Source organism: Cajanus cajan, chromosome 1, assembly GCF_000230855.2.
Source record: "Cajanus cajan strain Asha chromosome 1, NIPB_CcT2T_4, whole genome shotgun sequence".
Taxonomy (NCBI): domain Eukaryota; kingdom Viridiplantae; phylum Streptophyta; class Magnoliopsida; order Fabales; family Fabaceae; genus Cajanus; species Cajanus cajan.
In genome coordinates, this window is record NC_138517.1 from 43,839,709 (window position 1) to 43,862,289 (window position 22,581).

At 34.6% G+C, this 22,581-nt stretch overlaps 1 protein-coding gene across 2 annotated transcripts; it reads right to left on the reverse strand.

The window, feature by feature from the left end:
- Positions 1–4,756: 4,756 nt before the first annotated feature.
- Positions 4,757–21,095, reverse strand: LOC109788437 (4-coumarate--CoA ligase-like 9). Of its 2 annotated transcripts, none has more exons than XM_020347161.3 (7): positions 20,020–21,094; positions 14,604–14,784; positions 14,125–14,267; positions 13,811–13,878; positions 12,935–13,037; positions 12,118–12,282; positions 4,757–5,973 (listed from the first exon to the last, which is right to left on the reverse strand). In XM_020347161.3, the coding sequence occupies exons 1-6, from the start codon at positions 21,004–21,006 to the stop codon at positions 12,169–12,171; spliced, it is 1,596 nt and encodes a 531-aa protein (XP_020202750.2). In that variant the 5' UTR covers positions 21,007–21,094; the 3' UTR covers positions 4,757–5,973; positions 12,118–12,168. The 2 variants fall into 2 exon arrangements, with proteins under 2 accessions (XP_020202750.2, XP_082916863.1); XM_083060737.1 differs by lacking the exon at positions 4,757–5,973 and adding an exon at positions 10,015–10,265 and having other exon boundaries at positions 20,020–21,095.
- Positions 21,096–22,581: the final 1,486 nt, after the last annotated feature.

Below are 22,581 nucleotides of genomic sequence, written 5' to 3' on the forward strand. Positions count from 1 at the left end.
CCAAACTCACTATAAAACAATTTACAAGGGATTTATTCTCTAAATTTGCGAGAGATTTAATAGCAATTTGCGAGGGTCTTGTTCTCTAAATTTACGAGACATTTGTGAGAGTTTTGCAAGCAATGTAATCTCTTATTTGCGAGGGATTAACGAAAAAACTTTTCCCTCCCTAATTTGCGAAGGATTTGCGAGGCCTATACTTATAACTCATTAGCGAGGGATTTGCGACAAGAAAACTCCCTCGCTAAATGAAAATTTCATTTTTTTATTTTGGCTCATAATTTGTTGAGGGATTTGCAAGGCACTTGCGAGGGACTAAGTTCCTCACTAAAGAAGTACTAATTTTAGCGAAGGATTTGCGAGGAGATAAAGGTTGGTCGCAAAATAGCGAGGTATATAAATCCAAGCTATTTGCTCGCTAATTAGCAGGAGATTAGAGAGGAACTGTGTTCCTCGCCAATCCCTCGCTAATTAGCGAGCAAATAGCTTGGATTTATATCCTTTGCTAATCCGCGCGCTTAGCTCATTCATGCCCGACATGCTCAGCTCGCGCCCTGCGTCCTTGGAACAGAGACTTATAAAAGTCTCCACGCCCAGTGCGTCAACTCCGCGCCTAGCGCCATAACAGGCAGAGACCTCCAAGGGTCTCCACGCCCGGCGCATCAACCTTGCGCTCGGCGCCATTTTAGTAAAGTAACAAACAGGTCCACTGTCTGATATCGCACCCAGCGTGGTTCCTTTCACGCCTGGCGCGAACTCATCCAGAGACCTCCTATTTCAATTCACGCCCAGCGTGACTAGCCTCGCGCTCGACGTGAGTTTGAAATTGTTGCCTCTGATGAATGCACGTCCGGCGCAAAGAACTGTGCTCGGCGCAAATTCAAACAACAGCCTCCAAAACTTCGAAAATTTCCTCCAACCCCTGAAAATTAGCAAATCCAACCACATGCAAACACAGAAACACAATGCATATGCTCCATACAACTCAAAAAACAAACTTAGATTCAACATGCATCTAACATATGCATCAAAATCATCAAAAAACCTCATTTTTCCCAAAACCCCGAAAATGAGAAGTTTCTCCAATCCAACCATGGATTCTCAAAATTCATGCATCAATTGAGTTCCTAAACTCTCATGCAACCAAACAACCTACATTTTAGCTTTCCTCACCTGAAGATTGGCTCAAAATGGCCAAGAACTGAGAAGAAGTAGAATTTCCTTCCGAAGCTCAACCCGAAACTTCAATCTACCCAAATCAAGCTTCTTAGTCTGAATTTCAAGAAAAGAAAGAAGACATTAGTGATCTAGAGGAGAAGAAGAATCATGCAGAGAAATTTGGGAGAGAAAGGAGCTCACAAACCTAGAGTCTTTCTCTCTAAAACTTCTCTCTAAGTTTATTTGAGAATGAACTTATGAAGTTCCCTTCTCAGAGAAACCCTTATATACTCTTCTTCCTAGAGTCAACTAAACTCTGAAATCTAATCACTACGTTACATTTTCACTCTTGCTCCTAAGTTTTAGACTCAAAATTATGATTTTCATTAATCGGTATTGTTGAAGATGAAGGTTTGTCCACCACTCCAATTGGAAATTCATCAGAATGACATTCTTTACGAAAAAAGTTATATAATGCAGCACATGCTAAAAATTATTCTAAACAACACTCCAAATTTTTTATAATTTATGATTTGAAATATTTTATTTATAAATTTATAAAATGATTAAAACAAATAGTAGGACAACTACCCTACTCTCTTATAACTAAATATGTCCCTTCATTTTATATTGGTATTTGAGTGAAAGTTTGTCTTTCGTACACTTTTATTCATTTAAAATATCTTAGAAATTTACAAACATCAACTAGAAGAAAAAAAATCTAAAATTTGTTACAGGTACAAAATATTTTTTTTATTATTTTCAATTATTCACTCATGAAGAAATATTTTTAGTATTGAATTCTAAGATACTGCAATATCTTATGTTAATTTTCTTTTTCAAAATATAAAAATTTTAATTTCATAATATAAAAATTAAAAAAAAATTCATAGTAAAAAAAAGAAAATAAAATAATTGTTGAGTCGTAAAAGGGAGAGAGGTCGCAGTTTTTGTGTTGAGAGGGTTCTTCCCCAAACTAAGATTCATTATTATCTCATTCTTCTCACAAAAACCCTAACTCAAGTTCATCTTTTATACACACACACACACACACACACACACACATATATATATATATGTTCTAATAAATCTAAATTGATTATAAGGTCTTGAAGATCTACAGTTGATTATAGAGATTATGATATTAATTTTAGTTCTCACCTTTCCCTTTTCTTGACGCGTATTATAAAAAAATTACTACTTAAAAATTGAAATTTCAAGTATTTTCTGTGTTATATAACTGAGGAATAATCTCACCTAAAGAGAGCAAAATAGAGTAAGTCAATTAAAGAGAACGAAAAGAAATATAGAACAAGTTAACAACACTCTCATTTACGTATAAAAGTTTCAACAAATAGGGGAATGGAATGAGAATAGTAATACAACATTATATATGAGCAGTAATGTAGTATTATTAGCAAGAGAAAAAAAATGGAGAAGATATGAGCATAGAAAAAAAAAAGATGAAAAACTTACTTGGAAAATCTTGAAGCCCTTGAAAAGTCACTTCAAACAATCCTCTAAAATATGATGGGTTTGGATGAGTTGTTTTATGAATTTGGTATTTATAGATAACACTAAAAATTTCTTCAAAATCCCTCTAATACAACAATTTTTTAAAATCTCTATATTTTTTAATACCAATGAATTATTTTTAAGTTGTAAAAAGTCGCAAATGAATACGGATAGATTTTAATGAACTCTTTTAAAGAATATTGAAAATCTAGATTGAATACCAATTGATTATTTTTAAGTTTAGGGTTTAAGTGACATAAAATCCTGATCAAATACCAACAAATTTTTTTACTCAAAAGAGTCTTTTAAAATCCTAAACCAATCCATCTCCTAAATATTCTAACATTTTAATGTCTATATATAAAAAAATTATTCCATTTATCATTTAATACAATTTTATTTAAAGATATTTAACATAATTAATATTGTAACATAATTAATATTGTAACACTCCCAATTTTCATAAATAATAATAATAATAATATGTTATATTTATTTTAATGATTAATTTTTTTTTAGAATGATTTTTGATATTATTTATCTATTTTATATATGAACTATATTTTAATATAAAGTATGATTTTTAATTAGTATTCTGATTATTTGATGTAGTATATATTTTTATGAAATGTATTTTATTAAAGATTAAGCGTATGTTATTTTGTATTAAAAAGAAGGAAGTGTATTGATTATTTTAATTATTTTATAAAAAGGAAAAGGAAGGTTGTTATTGGTAATTTTATTATTATTATTATTATTATTATTATTATAAGTAAATAAGGCTTTAGGAGTTATTTTACTTTCTCACTTTTCTGCTCATTTTCTCTTCTACGTACTCTAAAGACCCAGGAGAACTAGGAGAAGGAGATCATCAAGGAACCACGACCTAAGAGAACTAGGAGAAGGAGATCACCAAGGAACCACACATGTGTCTTCTTCTGCTCATCAAGGTAAGGGGAGTGAGAAACCTTCCTCGGGGTGCAAAGATAGTTGTTAGGTAGCAGGATTGGTCCCCAATCCTTTGCCTAATGTATGTCTATAGGAACGAGTACTTAATGAATGTTTTCTATTTTGCTTTTTGATTGTTTTGTTGTGTTCCTTGTGTGGTTCTGAGTGTGGCTACATGTTTAATTTCAATCATTGATATAATTGATTGTAGGATTTACCCCAATGCTTTACCTGATGTGTACCTATAGGAATGAATACTTAATGAATATTTTCTATTTTACTTTCTGATTATTCTGTTGCGTTCCTTGTGTGATTCTAAGTGTGTATATGTGTTCAATTTCATTAATTGATTTGTTTGATCTGATTTAGAATGCTTTATGGGTTCCTATGGGAAATAATTAGGAATATGATTATTTGGCATGAATTGACGTGTTTAAGACTAAATTGAGTGTTGGTTCGTATTCTGGATGTATATTGGAGTATTGTACCGAATAAGTAGTGTGATTATATGTATAAATGTGAAAATTGTCTAATGTGATAAAGTGATGAATAACATGAAGTGATGAGTTTATGACATTGTGATTATGTGACATGTATCATTGCATTTATGTGTGAGGTACGATATGGAGTACACCGTTAGGAAAGACCTTCCTTATATAATAACTTCTGAGACTCCTGGGGGATAATGTGGTTTGGATGTCCTAGTTCTTCCTATTTGTGAGCAAGGGATGTAACTTGCGGCTTCGTTATCCTGATGAGACCCTAGTAGTACATCCTTCTAGTTGATAGTAAAATTAAAGGGTTAAGCGTGCATGTCCTCTTAGACTACTTCAGGTGTGTTGCTTTTGTGACACCCTTACTACCCCAACATGATGGAAAACTTGTTGAGAAACCGGATTGATGTTGATTCCTCTTCAAGCTTCTCCCTAGATCTTTGCCTCCTTGATTCTTCTCAAGCTTCTCCAAGGCTTCCAATGGATGGAGAAGCCTTGGAATCACCACGGTTGGTGAAGGAACACTCTCAAGAGACGTCACTCCTTGGAAGAAAGATAAGTCTCTTCAATTCTCACCACACTCTTCTATGAAAGGGATAAGAGAATTGGATGAATATCAAAGAGGTTGAGACTTTTAGAAGAGAGAAAATTGCTGATCAATTTCGAAATTCACTCTCAAATATGTTAAAAAAGTGATTACAAATGTAAAAAAAAAGGTTTATATAGGGTGAAGGAAACTTGTGGTGCAAGCTAGGCTAACTATGGTTCAAGAGAACCATGGTTAGCTTAGTTTGACCGGTCTAGTTAGCTTAGGAAGCTTTTAGAGCAAGTTTCTAACTTAAAAGCTTGGGAAGCAAGCTAAGTTAGAAGCTTGTAGCATAAGCTTCCCAATTGTGCAAGAGGAACTAAGTAATTCGGCCAAGACTCCAAGCTAGGCGGCCCACTTGTCTTTCTCTATACTTAATCCAATCCAAAATATTGGAGTTGGTTTAGTTAGGTTCACCATATGACGGTGAGACCTAGCTAAATCAATTCCTTGGAAAATATGGAGTAAAACAAGCCCAATATGTAAAATTTGGCCCAGACTCAATTCTGGCCCAATTACTAGTTGCACCTATACACCTTGTTATTTGTCACCCCACTTCTACTACTAAAAAATATAAAAATGAATGACCCAAAATACAAGGTCAAATGGAGCAAAATTCTCCAAGTAACATACCCTAAATTCCTAAAGGATAACCTAAAATAAAAGAAAAGAAAGTGCCTCATAAATACAAAGGCAAAAATACACCTATACAAATATCTACTATATACAAGGTACAAGAAATCAAACTATACAATGTATGTACAATAGAGACTATGAGACTAAAAAGAGGAATATACTCAATACTCATATTGAGCATAGGTCTAAGAAGCACCTCCTCTGTAGAAGCCTCCTCTAGTCCCCTAACCATGGACCTAATTAAAGGCCCAATGGTCTTCAAGTGTGAGCCTCCTTGGATTAACCTTCACCCTTTTTGGTCTTACCTCTTCCAAGGGGATCCTTGGGGATTAGATTTCCACCACAACACATATATATTGTAATAATGTAATAAACTAAAGAGTAAAATTTTCAACGTTAGTAAAAGGGTTCACACAAAACCTTCATAATTTTTCTTCAATAACCAAAATAATTGAAAATAAAACTTGAAAAGTAAAACTTAAGAGTTTACAAATTATTTTGAAAAGAAAAGGTAGAACTCCAAATACATAAAAATTCATATCCTAGAATTCTCTGCCCCGATGTCACAATATCAGAGCACACCCACAATTCAATTGTTGGCATTCTAGATGCCACTCAAAGCTGGGTTTTCCTCACCTAAAACACCCACAAATTGTACGGTTAGAAAAGAAAACATCTATATGTAAAGAACATACAAACACACCACAATGTAATCTCATCATAACTCATTACATAATGAAATATTTACAATCATTTCTACATATCATAATTCTATCAATCATGCATCAACTTCACATCACAACTTCACAATCACACCAATCCATCACAAATCATGCAATTAACATTATGCCAATGGTCACGCCACTTCAAGGTCGTGCCACTCTAGAAATAAGTGATACGTATTAATTGCCTCACTCATCCCACACTATGCTAAGGGCACGCCATTCTTGTAGCATCACTTACCCAGGGTCGTCTCATCCCTGGTCATATGTGTGAGGAACCACAATCACAATCATCACAAATCTTACAATTAATACTATGTCAAGGTCATGCTATCCTTGTAGCAGCCTAGGGTCGTGCTCACCCCTGACATAACACTATGCCAAGGTCACGCTACCTTTTTAACAGCCCAGGGTTGTGCTCACCCCTGGTCATCAGTATGAGGATCCACAATCACATCTCATTCACATTCCACACATCTCATTTCATGTCAACATACTCACATCATGTTATCAATTCAATAATAAGATAGTAGATATAATGTATATAGAAAGGCATCACACCACATTCCATATCTAGATCACCAGTTTTACCAAATAATATAACAATCACATTTATAAATTAATATAAAACTCGATGAAATCATCAATTTAGTAGAATTTTAACTCAAATAGTAAAACCTCCAATTTTTGCAAAACTTAACTCATAGGCACTTTTCTACAATTTCGTTCTCTCTCCTAGATCATCATTTTTGCGAATTAAATATATATTTCTAATCCTCAATACATACAATATCTAATGGGATCATTAATTTCTCAAACAGAAATAATTATAAAATTACCCATAATTCTAAGGGACTCTTTCTCTACCCAATTCCCTCATGTAACTCTGCATACAAATAATCCCCTTTTCCCCCGTACCTCGATAAGTAGTAGCTAAAACTAAAATAGACCTCCTTGGTCTCCTCCTCTGAGTGCCCCTCGGTCTTCAGAGAGTGTAGAAGGAAAAGAAGAGAATGTAAAAGAAAGAAATCAGAACTGAAAGAAGTCAGAACTGAAAAGTGTAATTTTGGGAGTGCCGGAGCACTCTATTTATAGGCATCAAGAGTGGCTAGAACGGCCCATTTCAAATCTGGAATAGCCCGTTCTGGACTCTTTGTCATGTGTAAAATTTTCCATCCAGAATGACTCGTTCTAAAACCAGAACGACCCGTTCTGGGGTTACATATTAACCCATAACGGCCATGTTTGGAATGGCCCATTCCCAACTAGGGTTATAGGAAATTTTAGTATTTTGAAACGGCCCGTTCTGAGATACTAAATCACCCTCGTTTTATTAGTTTGGAACGGCCCGTTCTGGGCTACTAAATCACCTCTATTGGGCTTTGGGCCCTCGTACAATATGTGAAAATTGGGCTATTACAATTCTCCCCTCCTTTTAGAAATTTCATCCCCGAAATTCACCTGAAAACAGAAATAGGTAGGCTCCTTGCATCTTGCTTTTTAATTCCAACGCAACCTCATTACCTTACTGATGTACAACTCTAACAATCTCACCAAGGAATGTCTATTATTAACGAGGGTAAGACAAGTAAACTTGGTGAGTCTATCCACTATAACCCAAAAAGAATCAAATTTCGTAATCGTCTTAGGCAAGCCTACAACCAAGGTTTATCTACACACCATCTCACTTCCAAAATGGGATGTCTAAAGGTTGCAAGAGTCCTAAAGACTCTAGCATACTAAACACGAGTACACAAATTCCTCTACTCCTCTCTTCACCTTAGGCCACCACACTTCTGCTATGCCACTCAGATACATCTTAGTAGCTCCTAAATGAATGTTAAGAGTACTCTTACGTCCTTCCTCTAAGATCACCTTCCTTAATTCAGGATTATTAGGCACATAAATTCTATCCTTGAACCCCAAAACACCATCAACTTCCACTCGTAAGGCTATTTATACCTCTACCAATCCTCTCCACTTGGTTCACTAAGAAAGGATCTAAATCCTAGGATTCTCTTATCTCGTCCATTAATTCACTAGTCACTTTCAGCATAATCAATTCAATGCTACTAAGGGTAATCTCACACACCAAGCTTAAGTCTCTAAATTCTTCAATCAAATCCAACTCTTAAATCATCAAAAATGATAGATCAATGATCATCATAATCAATGTATCTGCCATAATATTAGTTTTACTTCTATGATCCTTTCCAAAGATCAAGCACCTAAGCGTAAGTTCACTAGGACTTAGTTGATCTCGTGTGTAGGCAAGGTCAAGGCACACGTGTACAAAGCAACCACAGTATAGGGGCCAGGTCGAGTTATACCGATTACAAGCAGCCAATTTGAGTAAAGTACGAAGTTGGGAACTTAGTTCCTAACCGAGTATCGGAGGGTTGTAGTATTTGGAGGATAGTCGATAGGCTAATCCCATAGGTGGCTTAGTTGAGCTAGCTAATGCCGTGGTAGGCCTAAACCCAACTGTTCTATCCTGACATAGTACTATATTTCCTTGTTTAAGTGGCGAAATCTGAGAAATCGTTATCGTGTTGTGGATTGGTATCCAAATTTGTTGTTTACCTAGCAAGCCTAAAAAGGTTCTGTGTTGTCGGTTCGGTAGAACCTAGCCACTTAGACTGCTCACCCATGTTGTAGGAGATCTTAGAGTTGAAATGCGTGAAGACGCATAAGTTGTTGATGAGTTGATTTGTTGTTGATACGAGTTGTATATATGTTGTTGTGTTGTTAAGCTGTGATTGTGTTGTATGTTGACCCTGTTGAGGATGATGATAGTGTTGTTATGTTGTAAGTTACTTTTAAACATGTGTTGTTGAGATATGTGTAATACATGTGTTGGTTGTTGTTATGATGAATATGGTAACTATTTCAAATGGTTTGTACAGTAGTTGTGTTGAAGTATTGATCAGTGTTGATATGTTAAATATAAGTTGAAACGATGTTAAGATGTATAGTATATGTGTTGTTTGTCTTTTGTGTCGGGTGTGAAGATGATTATATAGTTGTTGTGTTTCATATTTAATTATTATGAGTTGTTTATTGTCTCTAGCTTACCCTTGCATGTTTCCATGTGGTTTGAACTGCGATGATCATACGTTGTATGAGAGCAGGGCAGGGATAAGCTGGGAGATAGTTGCTAGGGGCCACAGGAGGTGCCTGAAGATGGATATTTTTTTGTAGGCTACCTTATAGTAGCATATTTTTCTGTATATAACTAGTTGTTGTTGGTTGCTTGATTAGAAACTTGTGTTGTAAATATTTTATTATACTATTTTAGTATATATATTCCAGTAATGTGTAGTGTTGTTTCGTAGGGTGACGGCCACGGCGGGTCGTTACACTTTTATGGTATCAGAGCAAGTCGAGTCTAATGGATACTCTGTGGAGAGTGATCCCTTTAGGTTTTTATTGTGTCATATCTCTGATATGTGTTGGTCTTTGGTGATTTGTGGTAGTATTATGTTACTAAAAGGATGTTTGAATTCTTGTAGTATGGTGAGGCCACAGTATGATCAAATAGCCAGGGCCACGGAGATGATGGCCATGGCGATGCAACATCAGACTACACATTTTGCTAGGGAGGATGCTGAGAGAGTTGCAGCTGGTGCAACAGGTCCTACTAGGTCTCATGCGAGCAGGGATATGGCTGAGTTCAGGAAGTGTAGTCCTCCTCAGTTCAGAGGTGATGCAGATCCGGAGGTGGCTGACCTCATGATAGATTTAGGCGAACATATGTGAGTGTTTTATGTCAATTATTTTTATTTGTCTTCAATTTTATTAATGTTTACTATATTTTTACACAATGTTTTGGATCCACTACTGGCACCTTAGAATGCACCCCTTTAGACCCTATTGAGGAGGAAAGACTTAGGAATCGATGTTGGAATGCAGCTGTTGGTGGAAAATATAAGAGACATTGTTATGGTATAGGAGATTTTTATGAGAATAGGATAATAGCTTTGTGGGGGAATCTTCAAGTTTGCCTCAAAATACATAGGAGATTACTCAATTGACACAAGATTTAGCTAATGAAGAACAGATATGTCAGATGTACTCTTAGTATCAAACTCAGTTTCAATCCTTACACTCTCAGTATCAAACTCAGTTTAACACATTTGTCATGTTGTGCTTCCATTTTTACCACCTACCATGCAAACTATTTTTCAGCAGCAACAACCAAACATTCTGCAACAATAATCAAATAGTCACCAACAAAGCAACAACAACATGATAATGGCAATTGACAACTAATAGAGGATGAACAAACTAATGACCAACATCAACAACATTCGCCTAGATATACCAATTATTAGACATCATTTTATAATTCTATGGATCGTACTGTTATATTATGTTGTCCTTTTACTTTGTTATGTTTTTATTTATTGTCAACTTTTATAACTAAACTATGTTCAAACGATTTCTTATATGAATGATTAAACATATTTGGATTTAAATTATTATGATTGATTTAATATATTTATATTTTTTAATTTGGCAAAATTTTAAACAGGGTTATAATCAATCTAATATAATTTAAAAATGATTTTTAAAAGTAATATGAACGTTACTAATAGATATGTCCATATGTAATTATAGACGAATAAGTCTATCTGTAATCATAGACGGATATGTCCGTTTGTAACTATCGACAAATATGTCGGTCTGTAATTACTAATTGAAATTATAGACGGATATATTTGTCGGTAATTACAGACAGACATATCTATCGATAATTACAGACAAATATATTAGTCGGTAATTCCATCAAAAACTTATCGACAACTTAATATCCATCGATAAAAGTTTCATACAAGCCATTTATCGATGAATAATTGTCTATTAGTAATCCGTCGAAAAAAGTAAGTTATCGACTAATTTATTGGATTACCTACAGATTTTGGTTGTCTGTAATACTAATATTTCTTGTAGTGTAAGGGGTAAGAGCACGCACACGCACACGCACACGTACACGCCCACACACACACACACGCATACACGCACACACGAATGCACACACACACAGACAAAGGAACACACACACACACAGATATATATATGCTTGATGAATGATGATTTCTATCTTGATGGGTGATAATTGATGTGAATGAGTATAGATTTTTATGAATGATAGATGATAATTGATGTGGATGAGTATATGTGTTGATGATTAATGGATGATATGATGATCACAATGAAATTATATAGAAGCATTTGCATGGTTGTGACATGCATCATTCTTGGATGATTATGTGGTTCATTCTTGCATGATTATGTGGTTCTAGTGGAAACCTGTTTTCTGTAGTTCTGGTGAGAACCTGTCGGTGTTCTGATGGGAACACTTTTGTGTTGGTAACCTAAGGTTAACTTGAGACTTACGTACCAACTGTATATTCTTGATGATGATGACCGAGTACTTCATGCATTTAGATGTAAGTGCGCATTGCATTGCATTTATGTGTGTTAATGAATGAAATTGATGTTGTTTATAATTGAAGTTGAATTTGTTATTATGATTAATATAGTTTAAAGTATGAATCGTGATTACTATAGTTTGAAGTATGAATTGTTATTATTATATTTCAAAATATTAATTGTTATTAATTATATTTCAAAGTATTAATTGTTATTAATTGTTCTGATTCCTTATTTGTTATTGGTATATCTTTTGTATGTTTTACAAACAAGGATCCTCAATTCTCAGAAGAGCAGGGAGTGGTCTGAGTGTATGTAAAACTCTGATGCCAATATGACACCGAGGATTGGAGTAATTTAAGAACTATATTACTTACTTGTCATTTCAGTATCATTGAATTATATTTTGTTTATCACTACTCTATTTATTTACCTTTCAATGAACTGAATTATTATATTTATAATTTTTATGAAGATGTATTTAAGATTTTATGAATTTAATTGGTTTTATTCTTGAAGATAAATGGGTGTCACAGATTGGATATCATTTTTTAAAATTTCTTCAATCTCTACACATAAATATAAACTCTTAATTTGAATGAAGATAAATTGTCGTATTTACCCGAACAAAAGACTGATTCCAACGCCACTCCCGTAATGGTAAAAATGAGCATTATAATTTGGAGAGCGCAAGTTTACTCAAGTCCTTCCTAAGTATCTTTCCCGCAGCATTCTTTGGTATGGAATCAACAAATGCTACACGCCTTATTTTCTTGTACGGTGCAACCTGTAACCAACAAAACCACACCAATAATCTATAACATCTATTCATCTATATCTACTCTATTCTATATAATATGGGGATTACTCATTTTGATCTACATTTTTTTTTTCATGATTTTATTCTTAAATTTTTAAATTATTAAAAATAATATTAAAAATTAATTATTTTTACAAAAATTTGAAGACCAAACACAATACTAATTAAATATTTTGAACACTTCTAAACATTAATAACACACATTATCTTATAAAGACACGATATACCTAGATTCATGATGATGATAATGATTTTATAATTATCAATAATATTTATATACATCGAATAACACATTGACATTGTAAAATAAAGGTATGTTAGAACAATTTTTATTTTTTTATAGAAATCCTTACATGAGAAAAAAAAATTGAAATCTTTTTAAAAGTTAAAATTAATTTGTGTATAAATTAAAAATATAAAATTAATATGATTTTTTATAAATTAACTTATGTATAATTATTTTAATTTATGAGAAAACTAATTTGATTTTTTATTTTCTTACATATATTTTCAGAGAAAGTTATCAAACATACCCTACAACTATATACCAAAAAAAAAAACCTACAACTGAAATGCATCATTGAATAAAACTGAAAACCCAGAAGGGAAAAGCAAGCACCTGTTTGGCGACAAAATCAATTATTTGTGCTTTGTGAAGAGAACTTTGGGGTTGTCTTACCACAAACGCCATAGGTACCTGGCCAGCTTCTTCATCAGGGTAACTGTTAATGGCGTGTTAAGATCATTAAATCTTCGTTAGATACAATATAAAAAGTAAAAACTAGTGTCTTTGTGAATTCTGAGTTCCCACGTCCAGTTTTAGTATGAATTTCAATGAGACAATGGAGAACAACCACTTTCCATTACATAATAATGCATAATTGAATAATAGTGTGAAAAAATAATTGATTTCATTTGGAAAAAATATATATATATAATTATTTAAAATACTTGGTAAAGGTAGTCAAATATATAAAATGAAAACAATGACATATATTTGAGAGGAAAAAAAAAGCAAATTTATTTATAAAACCTATGTTTATTTTGAATATTCATCGTTTGATTTTAAAAGAAGTTATTTTCCTTTTATATTAGCATATTTTAAGTATTTTTTTAGATATATTTCAAAAATAAGAAATGCTTTTAACATATTAACACATTTTTTTATTATTACTTAAATTTAATAGAAGTCATAAAATTTTGAGTCTTTACTCTGATTTGAGAAATTATTTTCCTTTTTAATATTTGTACGTTTTAACGACTGATCACTATATATGGCTGTCAAAAATGAAATTGATCACTATGAAAAATATTTCTTGACTACATTTATAGTGTACAACAAAAGCTTTTTTTTATATTTATTTTCACTTGAAAAACGTATTCAATAAAATTATTTTCTACATTAAATGTTAAAAAAAGCAGAAAAAAAATATTACAAAATAATACTTTTAATTAGTCGTTAGGTAACTTAGGTATGAAGAATCTTTGATCTTACGGAATAACTGCGGCATCAATTATCTCTGGGTGAGACACGAGCAACTGCTCTAGCTCTGCTGGAGCAACCTGCAATGTACAAATAATAATATATCAACAAATATCATTCATAATAATAAATATTTGTATAATGACAAAAATTAAAAGCAATTCTTTAAGAAACTTGCGTTATTTTGTTCTATTATCACAATTGGAATTTCACTGGTTGGATTAATTTCAATACAAACCCCTTAATTCTGATTACATACCAACATTTGAAGCATATAAGAATTTGCATCAATATTATTATACAAATTTTCAATAACTATATGATACCTGGTAGCCCTTGTATTTGATAATTTCTTTTAACCTGTCCACAACATATATGAAACCTTCATTGTCAAAATAACAGAGGTCCCCAGTCCTTAACCACCCATCCACCAAAGTTGCTGAAGTTGCTTCTGGGTCACCCACATAACCTACTCTAGCATCGTCAATGCATTTGCATGTGTGCATGCAAACAAACAATTAATTATGATTTAACTTTATTTAATTTACAAAACAAAATATAGTAATGGATGAAAACCTCACAAAGTCTCGCATTAAACTATAATGTTTATTAACATTTAAGAGAGCAAAATACAAAGAAAATAAAATAAAATAAGCTTATATATTAACTAATTTGCAAAAAAAAATATCATATAACTTTTTCCATAAAAATTACAAATTGACTTAAGAATAAACTAACTTTAATTTATAAAAAATGTACTTTATAAAATACTTTTAAAAAAAATATTCAAATAAATAATAATTACCTTTCATAACGTAGGGTCCTTTAACCCAAAGTTCTCCTTGTTGACCAGGAAGCAAGGCTTCCCCGTTGTTTTGATTCACAATTTTGGCTTCCATCTCTGCTAACAATCTACCTGTTGTTCCCGTTCGATTAGCATCCTCTGGAGCGGTTCGGGTTATTGCAGATTCCGTTAAACCGTATCCCTACGGTATTTACGTATCAAAAATTCAATTTCTATAGTTTCTTCATGAAAAAACTATAAGCACCCTTTATCTATAAAAAAATATATATATAATTTTTCAAAAAGTGTTAAGAAACAATTTTTTTACCTAATACGCTTAAAAAATCTCGGATTACTTAAGAGTATGGGAGGGTAATATATAAAGTTATAAACACCCTCCTCTCAAAATTCATCAAACCTCAAAAGAGAAAATATGTGTGGTCTTAATTATATCTACAAACTTACCGTCAAATTACGTCCCAACTTATTATATAGATAGGTTATTTATTTTTCTATTATAATCATTTTAAAATTCAAATTAATAATATATTTTTATTAATTGAAAGCATAAAAATTACTCTATAATAAACTAAAAAAATACTTTGGTTATCATCTGTGTCTTTATGAAAAAAAGAAAGAAAAATATCAGTGTCTTTTACTCTTTTACAAGTAGATGACAGAATTATTTTTATTGGAACTAAAAGTTGCAATAAATCAGACCAATTCAAAAATAAATTGAAACTCAATGTGCTAATTAATTCATTAAATTTGAAGTTCGATTTGATAATTAATTCATTCATAAATCAAATAAGTTAAATTTAAGTTAAAGATTGATTTTATGAATCGACTCAACTCAACATATATGAGATATGACTTTGAAGGGGTTTTTCGGGCAAACACTCGATTTGACCATAGAGAAAATAATATATAAGGTTTATGTTTTGAATAAAACCTCATAAACTCTTTTCCTCAACTTTCTAGAGAGAAGGTTTCTGGGCTCTTTTTCTCTCAATCTTCTTCTCTTCTTCTCAATTCTCTTTTAAGTGGTGTTGTTGTGATTTAGGTAATGGAAACCTCAAATCAAGTCATTGAATTCGTCCCGTGTTCTTCTTCTACCTCGAAGTTTTTCGATATCACTCCATTCAAAGGTAAGTTATTAGGATGTAAGATTATTTTGGAATGACTGTATAATTATATATATATATATATGTGTGTGTGTGTGTGTGTGTATGGTATATTTCCTCTACTAATCTTGTACGTTCTAATAACTTAACTCCACATGCTAGTTGTAACGTAGTAAGTATTTTAGAAGGCCATGGGTGATTTAGTAGCCTAGAACGGGTCGTTCCCAAACTGGAACGGACTGTTCCAAACTACTAAATAGGCCTATGAATCTTGGACTGGAACGGGCCGTTCCAAAATGGTCATTGTGAGTTAAATTCAACTCCAGAACGAGCCATTCTGGTTTTTGAACGGGTCGTTCTAGACGTGCCAGAACAGGTCGTTTTGGTTTCAGAATGGACCGTTCTGCATGTGAATTTTACCCATGATGAAGGAGCCTAGAACGGGCCGTTTCGGATTTGAAACGAGCCATTCTAGCCACTTCAGACTTCTATAAATAGAGGTTGTGCAATTGAGGAGAAGGAGAGGTTTTTAGAGAGAAGTTTTAGAGAGAAGGACTCTGGACTAGAAAGCTTGCCTTGGGTGGATTGAAGTTCCGGGTTGAGCTTCGGAAAGGAAATTTTACTTCTTCTCAGTTCTTGGCTATTTTGAGCCAATCTTTAGGTAAGGGAAGCTAGATTGTATGTTGTTTGGTTGTATGTGAGTTTAGGAACTCATATGGAGTTGTATAATTACATTGAGATGTATGATGAGTAGAAAGTGAAAGAAGAGATGCATATTGAGTATAGTGTTGTAAACTAAATGAGTAGTTGTGCCAAATAGAAAATGCGTTGAATACATGGTATGTTGCTAAAGTTGCTATATTTATGTGTGAATTATTTATATGTTGTAAAATATGATGAAATGATAATGTTGTGAGTTGTGAAAAGCATGATGTGAAATATGTAGACATGTTGAGATTTATACAAAATTTATTAGTAGACCATGTTGTTAGAGAAGAGTTGTATGTTGCTTTAAAGTTGTATGTTGTATACTATGTGTTGAAAAGATATTATTTTATGATGATGGAGTTGTAAATTATGAATTGAGCTAATAAGTTGTTGAGTTGATTGTGTTGTTTAAAGTTGAAATGAGATGTTGTGTTGTTAAAATGTGTTGTTAAACAGCGTTGATGAGTTGTTGTGCTAATATACCATGTTGTTTAAGTTGAAAGTTGATTGAGATGATGGGTTGAAAAATTGTACGTTGTTTAAATTGTTGAGTTGAGCTGTGCTGTTAAGTTGTAAGTTGGTTAAGCTGTGATGATGAGTTGTTGATCACTAGGACTAAGGGAGATATTTTCGAAGTTGCTCATCCCATTGTGTGGATTGAGATAGTTGTGGTGCTTTGAGAGCCCAATTTGTTGAAAAACCCTCATTGGGAAGTTGTCCCTTGGAGTGGATGTTGTGTTGTTCTCCTCTAGGATTTAGTTGATCCCGTGTGTGGGCAAGGTCGAGGCATACATGTACAAAACAACCACGGTATAGGGGCAAGGTCGAGCTATACCGATTACAAAGCGACCAATTTGAGTAAAGTACAAAGTCAGGAACTTAGTTCCTAACCGAGTACTATACTTTCTTGTTTAAGTGGCAAAGTCTGAGAAATTGTTATCGTGTTGTGGATTTATATCCAAATTTGTTGTTTACCTAGCAAGCCCAAAAAGGTTACACTAGTACAAAATATACATTTTACGTCGGTCATTTTAGGGCTTTTACGTTGGAAAAAGCTGTGACGTAGAAGCGGGAGACGTAAAATTACGTTGGGGTGCGAAAACCGACGTAAATTTACGTCGGACCTTACAAGGTCCGACGTAAAAAATTGTGAAAAATTAAAAAAAAAAAAAAGAAAAACGATTTCAATCAGAACGGGCCGTTCTGGTTGGAGAACGGCCCGTTCTCCGAGCAGAACGGCCCATTTTGCTTGGAGAACGGCCCGTTCTCCAACCTGGACTTGGCCACTTCCTTCTCCAACTTCAAAAACTCAAAATGTAACGCATAAAAACTCAGAATTGCTAAAAGATTTGCCAAAATACTTCACAAATACACCCGTAAGTGAACCTAGGAACAACTATTAGAACCTTTTAATTAAGGGCAATAACTCCATTACCTATTTCGTAAAACGACTACACCAAAAAATTACAAGGTTCAAAATGCAAGAAGTAAAACCTTTTCCAGATTTGCTCCAGATTTGCTCCAAAAATCAAGAATAGATTTTGCTCCAAAAATCAGGAGCAGCCATGATTTGAGGAGGCGCGGGAGAACCTTTTCCAGATTTGAAATCTCCACTACGAGTTGAGGAGGCGCGGGAGAACCTTTTCCAAATTTGAAATTTCCACCACGATTTGAGGAGGCGAGGCACGGGAGAACCTTTTCCAGATTTGAAATCTTCACTACGTGAACCTCCTTTTAATTAATGGGTGAGGATTATTTACGTCGGTCCTAAAGGGGTCCAACATAAATTTTAACATCTACATCGGACACAATGCTTAACTGACGTAGATGTTAAAATTTACGTCGGACCCAATTAGGGCCGACGTAAATAATTCAACAAAATTACGCTCCGTGCCACCGCACTTTTATAACGTCGGGTTTTCGTGTTTCCGACGTAAATTAGGTGACGTAAAAGCCTATTTTTGCACTAGTGTTATGTGTTGTCGGTTCGGTAGGACCTAGCCACTTAGACTACTTACCACGTTGTAGGAGATTTTCGAGTTGAAATCCGTGACGACGCATAAGTTTTTGATGAGTTGATTTGTTATTAATATGAGCTGTACATATGTTGTTGTGTTGTTAAGCTGTGATTGTGTTGTATGTTGAAGATGATGATAGTGTTGTTATGTTGTAAGTTGCTTAATTGTATACAAGTTGATGATGATACTAGTGTCGCTAGATTACCTGTGTTGTAAGTTGTTTTAAACATGTGTTGTTGAGAGGTGTGTAATTCATGTGTTGGTTGGTTGCTGTTATGATGAGTATGGTAACTATTTTAATAGTTTGTACAGTAGTTGCGTTGAAGTGTTGATACAACGTTGATATGTGGAATCAAGTTGAAATGATGTTAAGATGTATAATATATATGTTGTTTGTCTTATGTGTCGGATGCGAAGATGATTATATAGTTGTTGTATTGCATATTAAATTATTATGAGTTGTTTATTGTCTCTAGCTTACCCTTGCATGTTTCCATGTGGTTTGGACTGCGATGATCATACGTTGTATGGGAGCAGGACAGAGATAGGCTGTGAGATAGCTGCTAGAGGCCACAGAAGGTGTCTGGAGATGGATATTTTTTGTAGGCTACCTTATAATAGCATATTTTGTTGTATATAACTGGTATGTGTTGGTTGCTTGATTAGCAACTTGTGTTATAAATATTTTATTATACTATTTTAGTATATATATTCTAGTAGTGTGTAGTGTTATTTCGTAGTGTGACGGTCACGGCGAGCCGTTACACTAGTAGTAGTAATTCCACATAATGTAGTGATCACGACAGGTGATTACAACATGTAACTATATAATTTATATAACTAACTTTATGTTTAATTTTAGTTTATTAAAATTTGAAAAAACTTTTAAAAAATAATTATAATTATAATTTAATAATTTATACCTATTATAAATGGATATATTTTAATAATCACTCTTTTTCAGTAGATCTTTATATCCTTGAATGTAAAAAAAAGTTATCTTTTATAATTTCTAATATTTGTTTGTGTATAATTATTAGAAGTATAAAGTGCCTCAGTAATAAAATAAACACTTTAAAATTTTATAACTACATATTGAAAATTTTATTATTTTCTATAAGATGGTGTAATTTTAATTTATAAATTTAGTTGTAGTAATTTTTATTTAGAGTTATATCTTGTAACCTTATAAAATTAATAAAATAACTTATATTTTATCTTTTTAAAAAATAAATAATTATTTTATTTAAATTTTATTATTAAATTTAATTTTAAAATATACAAAATTCAAAAAATTTAAGTCTTAATTCACGTTATTCAAACTGCTGCAACAAATTTAAATCCAATTGCATTCAAACTAAAAATAAATAAAAAAATCATCATAACTCGAGCTCGACTCATTTCCAAGATGAAACAACCGATAGATTTATATACCGGTAGATAATGTATACATTTATAATATAATTTTCTTTTATTACTTTATATCTAAGATGAAATATAGGAAGGGTTTCCGCTCCGCTATTTATTTATAATGAATTTATTAACTTTTATTGAAAGTATTTATAAACAAATTTACGAAAAGAAAACCTGGATGATGGCGACGTTGGGGAACTTGGCGTTGAAAGCATGAGCAGTTTCCTTTACCAGAGGAGCCCCACCGCACACCACGGATTCCAACGACTTCAAACTGTACCCGTCGGTGACGCCGTCCTTCGTCAGAGCCACCACCAGAGACGGCACCACCGCCGCATGCGTCACGCCAAACCTCTCCACGGCGCTCAGCATTCCCCGAAGACTAAACCTCTCCATCACCACCACCGTGTCCAACGTCACCATCGCCTTCACCGTGAACGTGAACCCGTACACGTGGAAAAACGGCACCGTGAAGAGGTAAACCACGGGCTCCTCTCTCTTCGCGCGAACGGCGTCGTGTTCCACCGCCAACGCCGTCAAGTTACGGTGCGTCAGCGCCACGCCCTTCACCATCCCCGTCGTCCCCGACGAGTAAAGGATGGCCGCCACGTCGGATTGACTCACCCGCGCCGGTTCACTCGGAGAGTCCGTACGAGTCCTGATGAGCGAGTCGAACTCGGGCGAGTCGAGCAGCACCACTCGGAGGCCAAGCTCGCGCGCTTTCTCCGCGGCGGAGGCTGCTGCGAAGACAATGGAGGGCTTGCTGAGGTGGAGGATGCGCGTGAGGTCGGAGCGCGTGGAGAGAGGGTTCGCCGGGGAGAGGACCACGCCAAGGGAGAGGAGCGCGAAGTAGAGGATTGGAACTTGGAGAAGGTTTGGGGAGAGGATCAGTGCGGTGTCGTTTTTCGAGAGTTTGAGGACGGAGGCGAGGTTGGAGGCTAGGGTTTGGGCGCGGTGGATGAGCTCGCCGTAGGAGATGCGGTGGCCGGTGGCGGCGTCGATGAGAGCGGTGGTGAAGTCCGGCCAGGGGGAGTTGCGTCGGAGGGAGATGGCGTAGGTGGCGGCGGAGACGGTGGCATTGGGCGGAGGGAGGAGAAGAGGGGGCTCGAGGCTGTGGAAGGTTCTGGAAGCGCGGTTGAAGCCGCTCCGTGGGTCTGTCATTGTTGTGCTTTTACCGGTTATGTGATTCTTTTGAATTTCTTTGCACTGTTTTGCTTATCATCGAGATCCGGCATTTTTGGCCGCAATAAATAAAAAAAATAAAAATTATCAAAATAAATTAAAAAAAACTATTTATTAAAATAAATTATTCTGGGACAAGGAAAAAAAAAAACGTGATTACATATGACGTTGACGCATATGAAAGAGAGAATAAGAAAACGTCAAAATTATTCACGTTTTGTCTTAAAAGATTAACAAAGGAAAAACGTTTATGACTTTGACGTTTTGTATAGATTGCTAAATGAAAAATAAAATAAGGTATACTAGCTGTGTGTTAGTGGCAAAATAATGGCCATAAGAGGTGGTGAACTTCAAACCCACTAAAACAATGGAATATAATAAGAGTTAATCATCTCTGTATTATCAGTTTAAAATTTTTTATACTGATAATCAATCATATCTTTTAAAGTTATTTATTTTATTATTATTTCATTAAATAAGCAACTGACATGTTACTATTAAAAGATATGATTAGTTATCAGTGTAAAAAAACTTTACACTAGTAATGTATAGATGATTAATTCATATAATAATTAGTTCTTATATCAAGGACATCTTTCTAAACTTTACAACAAAATTTACGTAAATTTATCAAATTAACTTATATTTTTATATCAATAAATATTAGGGTTTAAATTACAACATATAGAATTTTTTACTGGAAATAATTTGAAATGGTTTTTACTGTAATTTTTTAATAAATTGAAATGTTTAAAAAGACTTACGTATTATGGTTTGTACTATCCGTACCGCAATGCTGAGCTCTAACTCGACATCACAACGCAAGTCAACCTCGGACACGCGCTAGGCGACGTCGATCAAGACAAGGACCGCTATCCAAACAGGTCATAACTGACCTCGGGCCCAAAGCCCAGCAAAACCCTAATTCACATTAAGGTACGTGCATTACTTATACGAGACATATACATCCACAAACACTAACTTTAGCATCGGAGTCTCTTTTGCAAGTACCACTCCCGCCTTGGAACAACAATCGTACTTAGCAAAGGAGGCTCACCAATCTTGCCCAGCAGGTCGTCCCTACGACCGATCTCCGGTAAGAACATTTGGCACCCACCGTGGGGCCGATCAAGAAAGCTCTTATCGGCCACGCTTATGGTTTTCACTCGAAGCCAACAGATGACGTCGATCGCACGACAAACATGGACAGCGAAGCAGCATTGAGAAGACTGATCGACCAGGTCGAACAGATGCGGTAGCAGCACGCCGTCGACCGGAAAAGTATTCGTGCCAAGCACGAAACCGACCTGGCAGCGCTGCGAGCCGTGAACGAGACTGACCTAGCAGCGCTACGCACCGAGAATGAGCGTATTCGCGCCCAGCTTCCTCAGTGCCCTTCTGATCAACTCCCTCAACCGAGTAATCAACACGAGGAAGAGGGGCACTCGGTTTCTCAACCACCAACTGCACCTAGGGCACCGACTCCCAAGCCTGCCACACATCGGTCGCACGCACCAACGAACAGGTCAGCCCATGAAGTCAGCAATGCTCCTC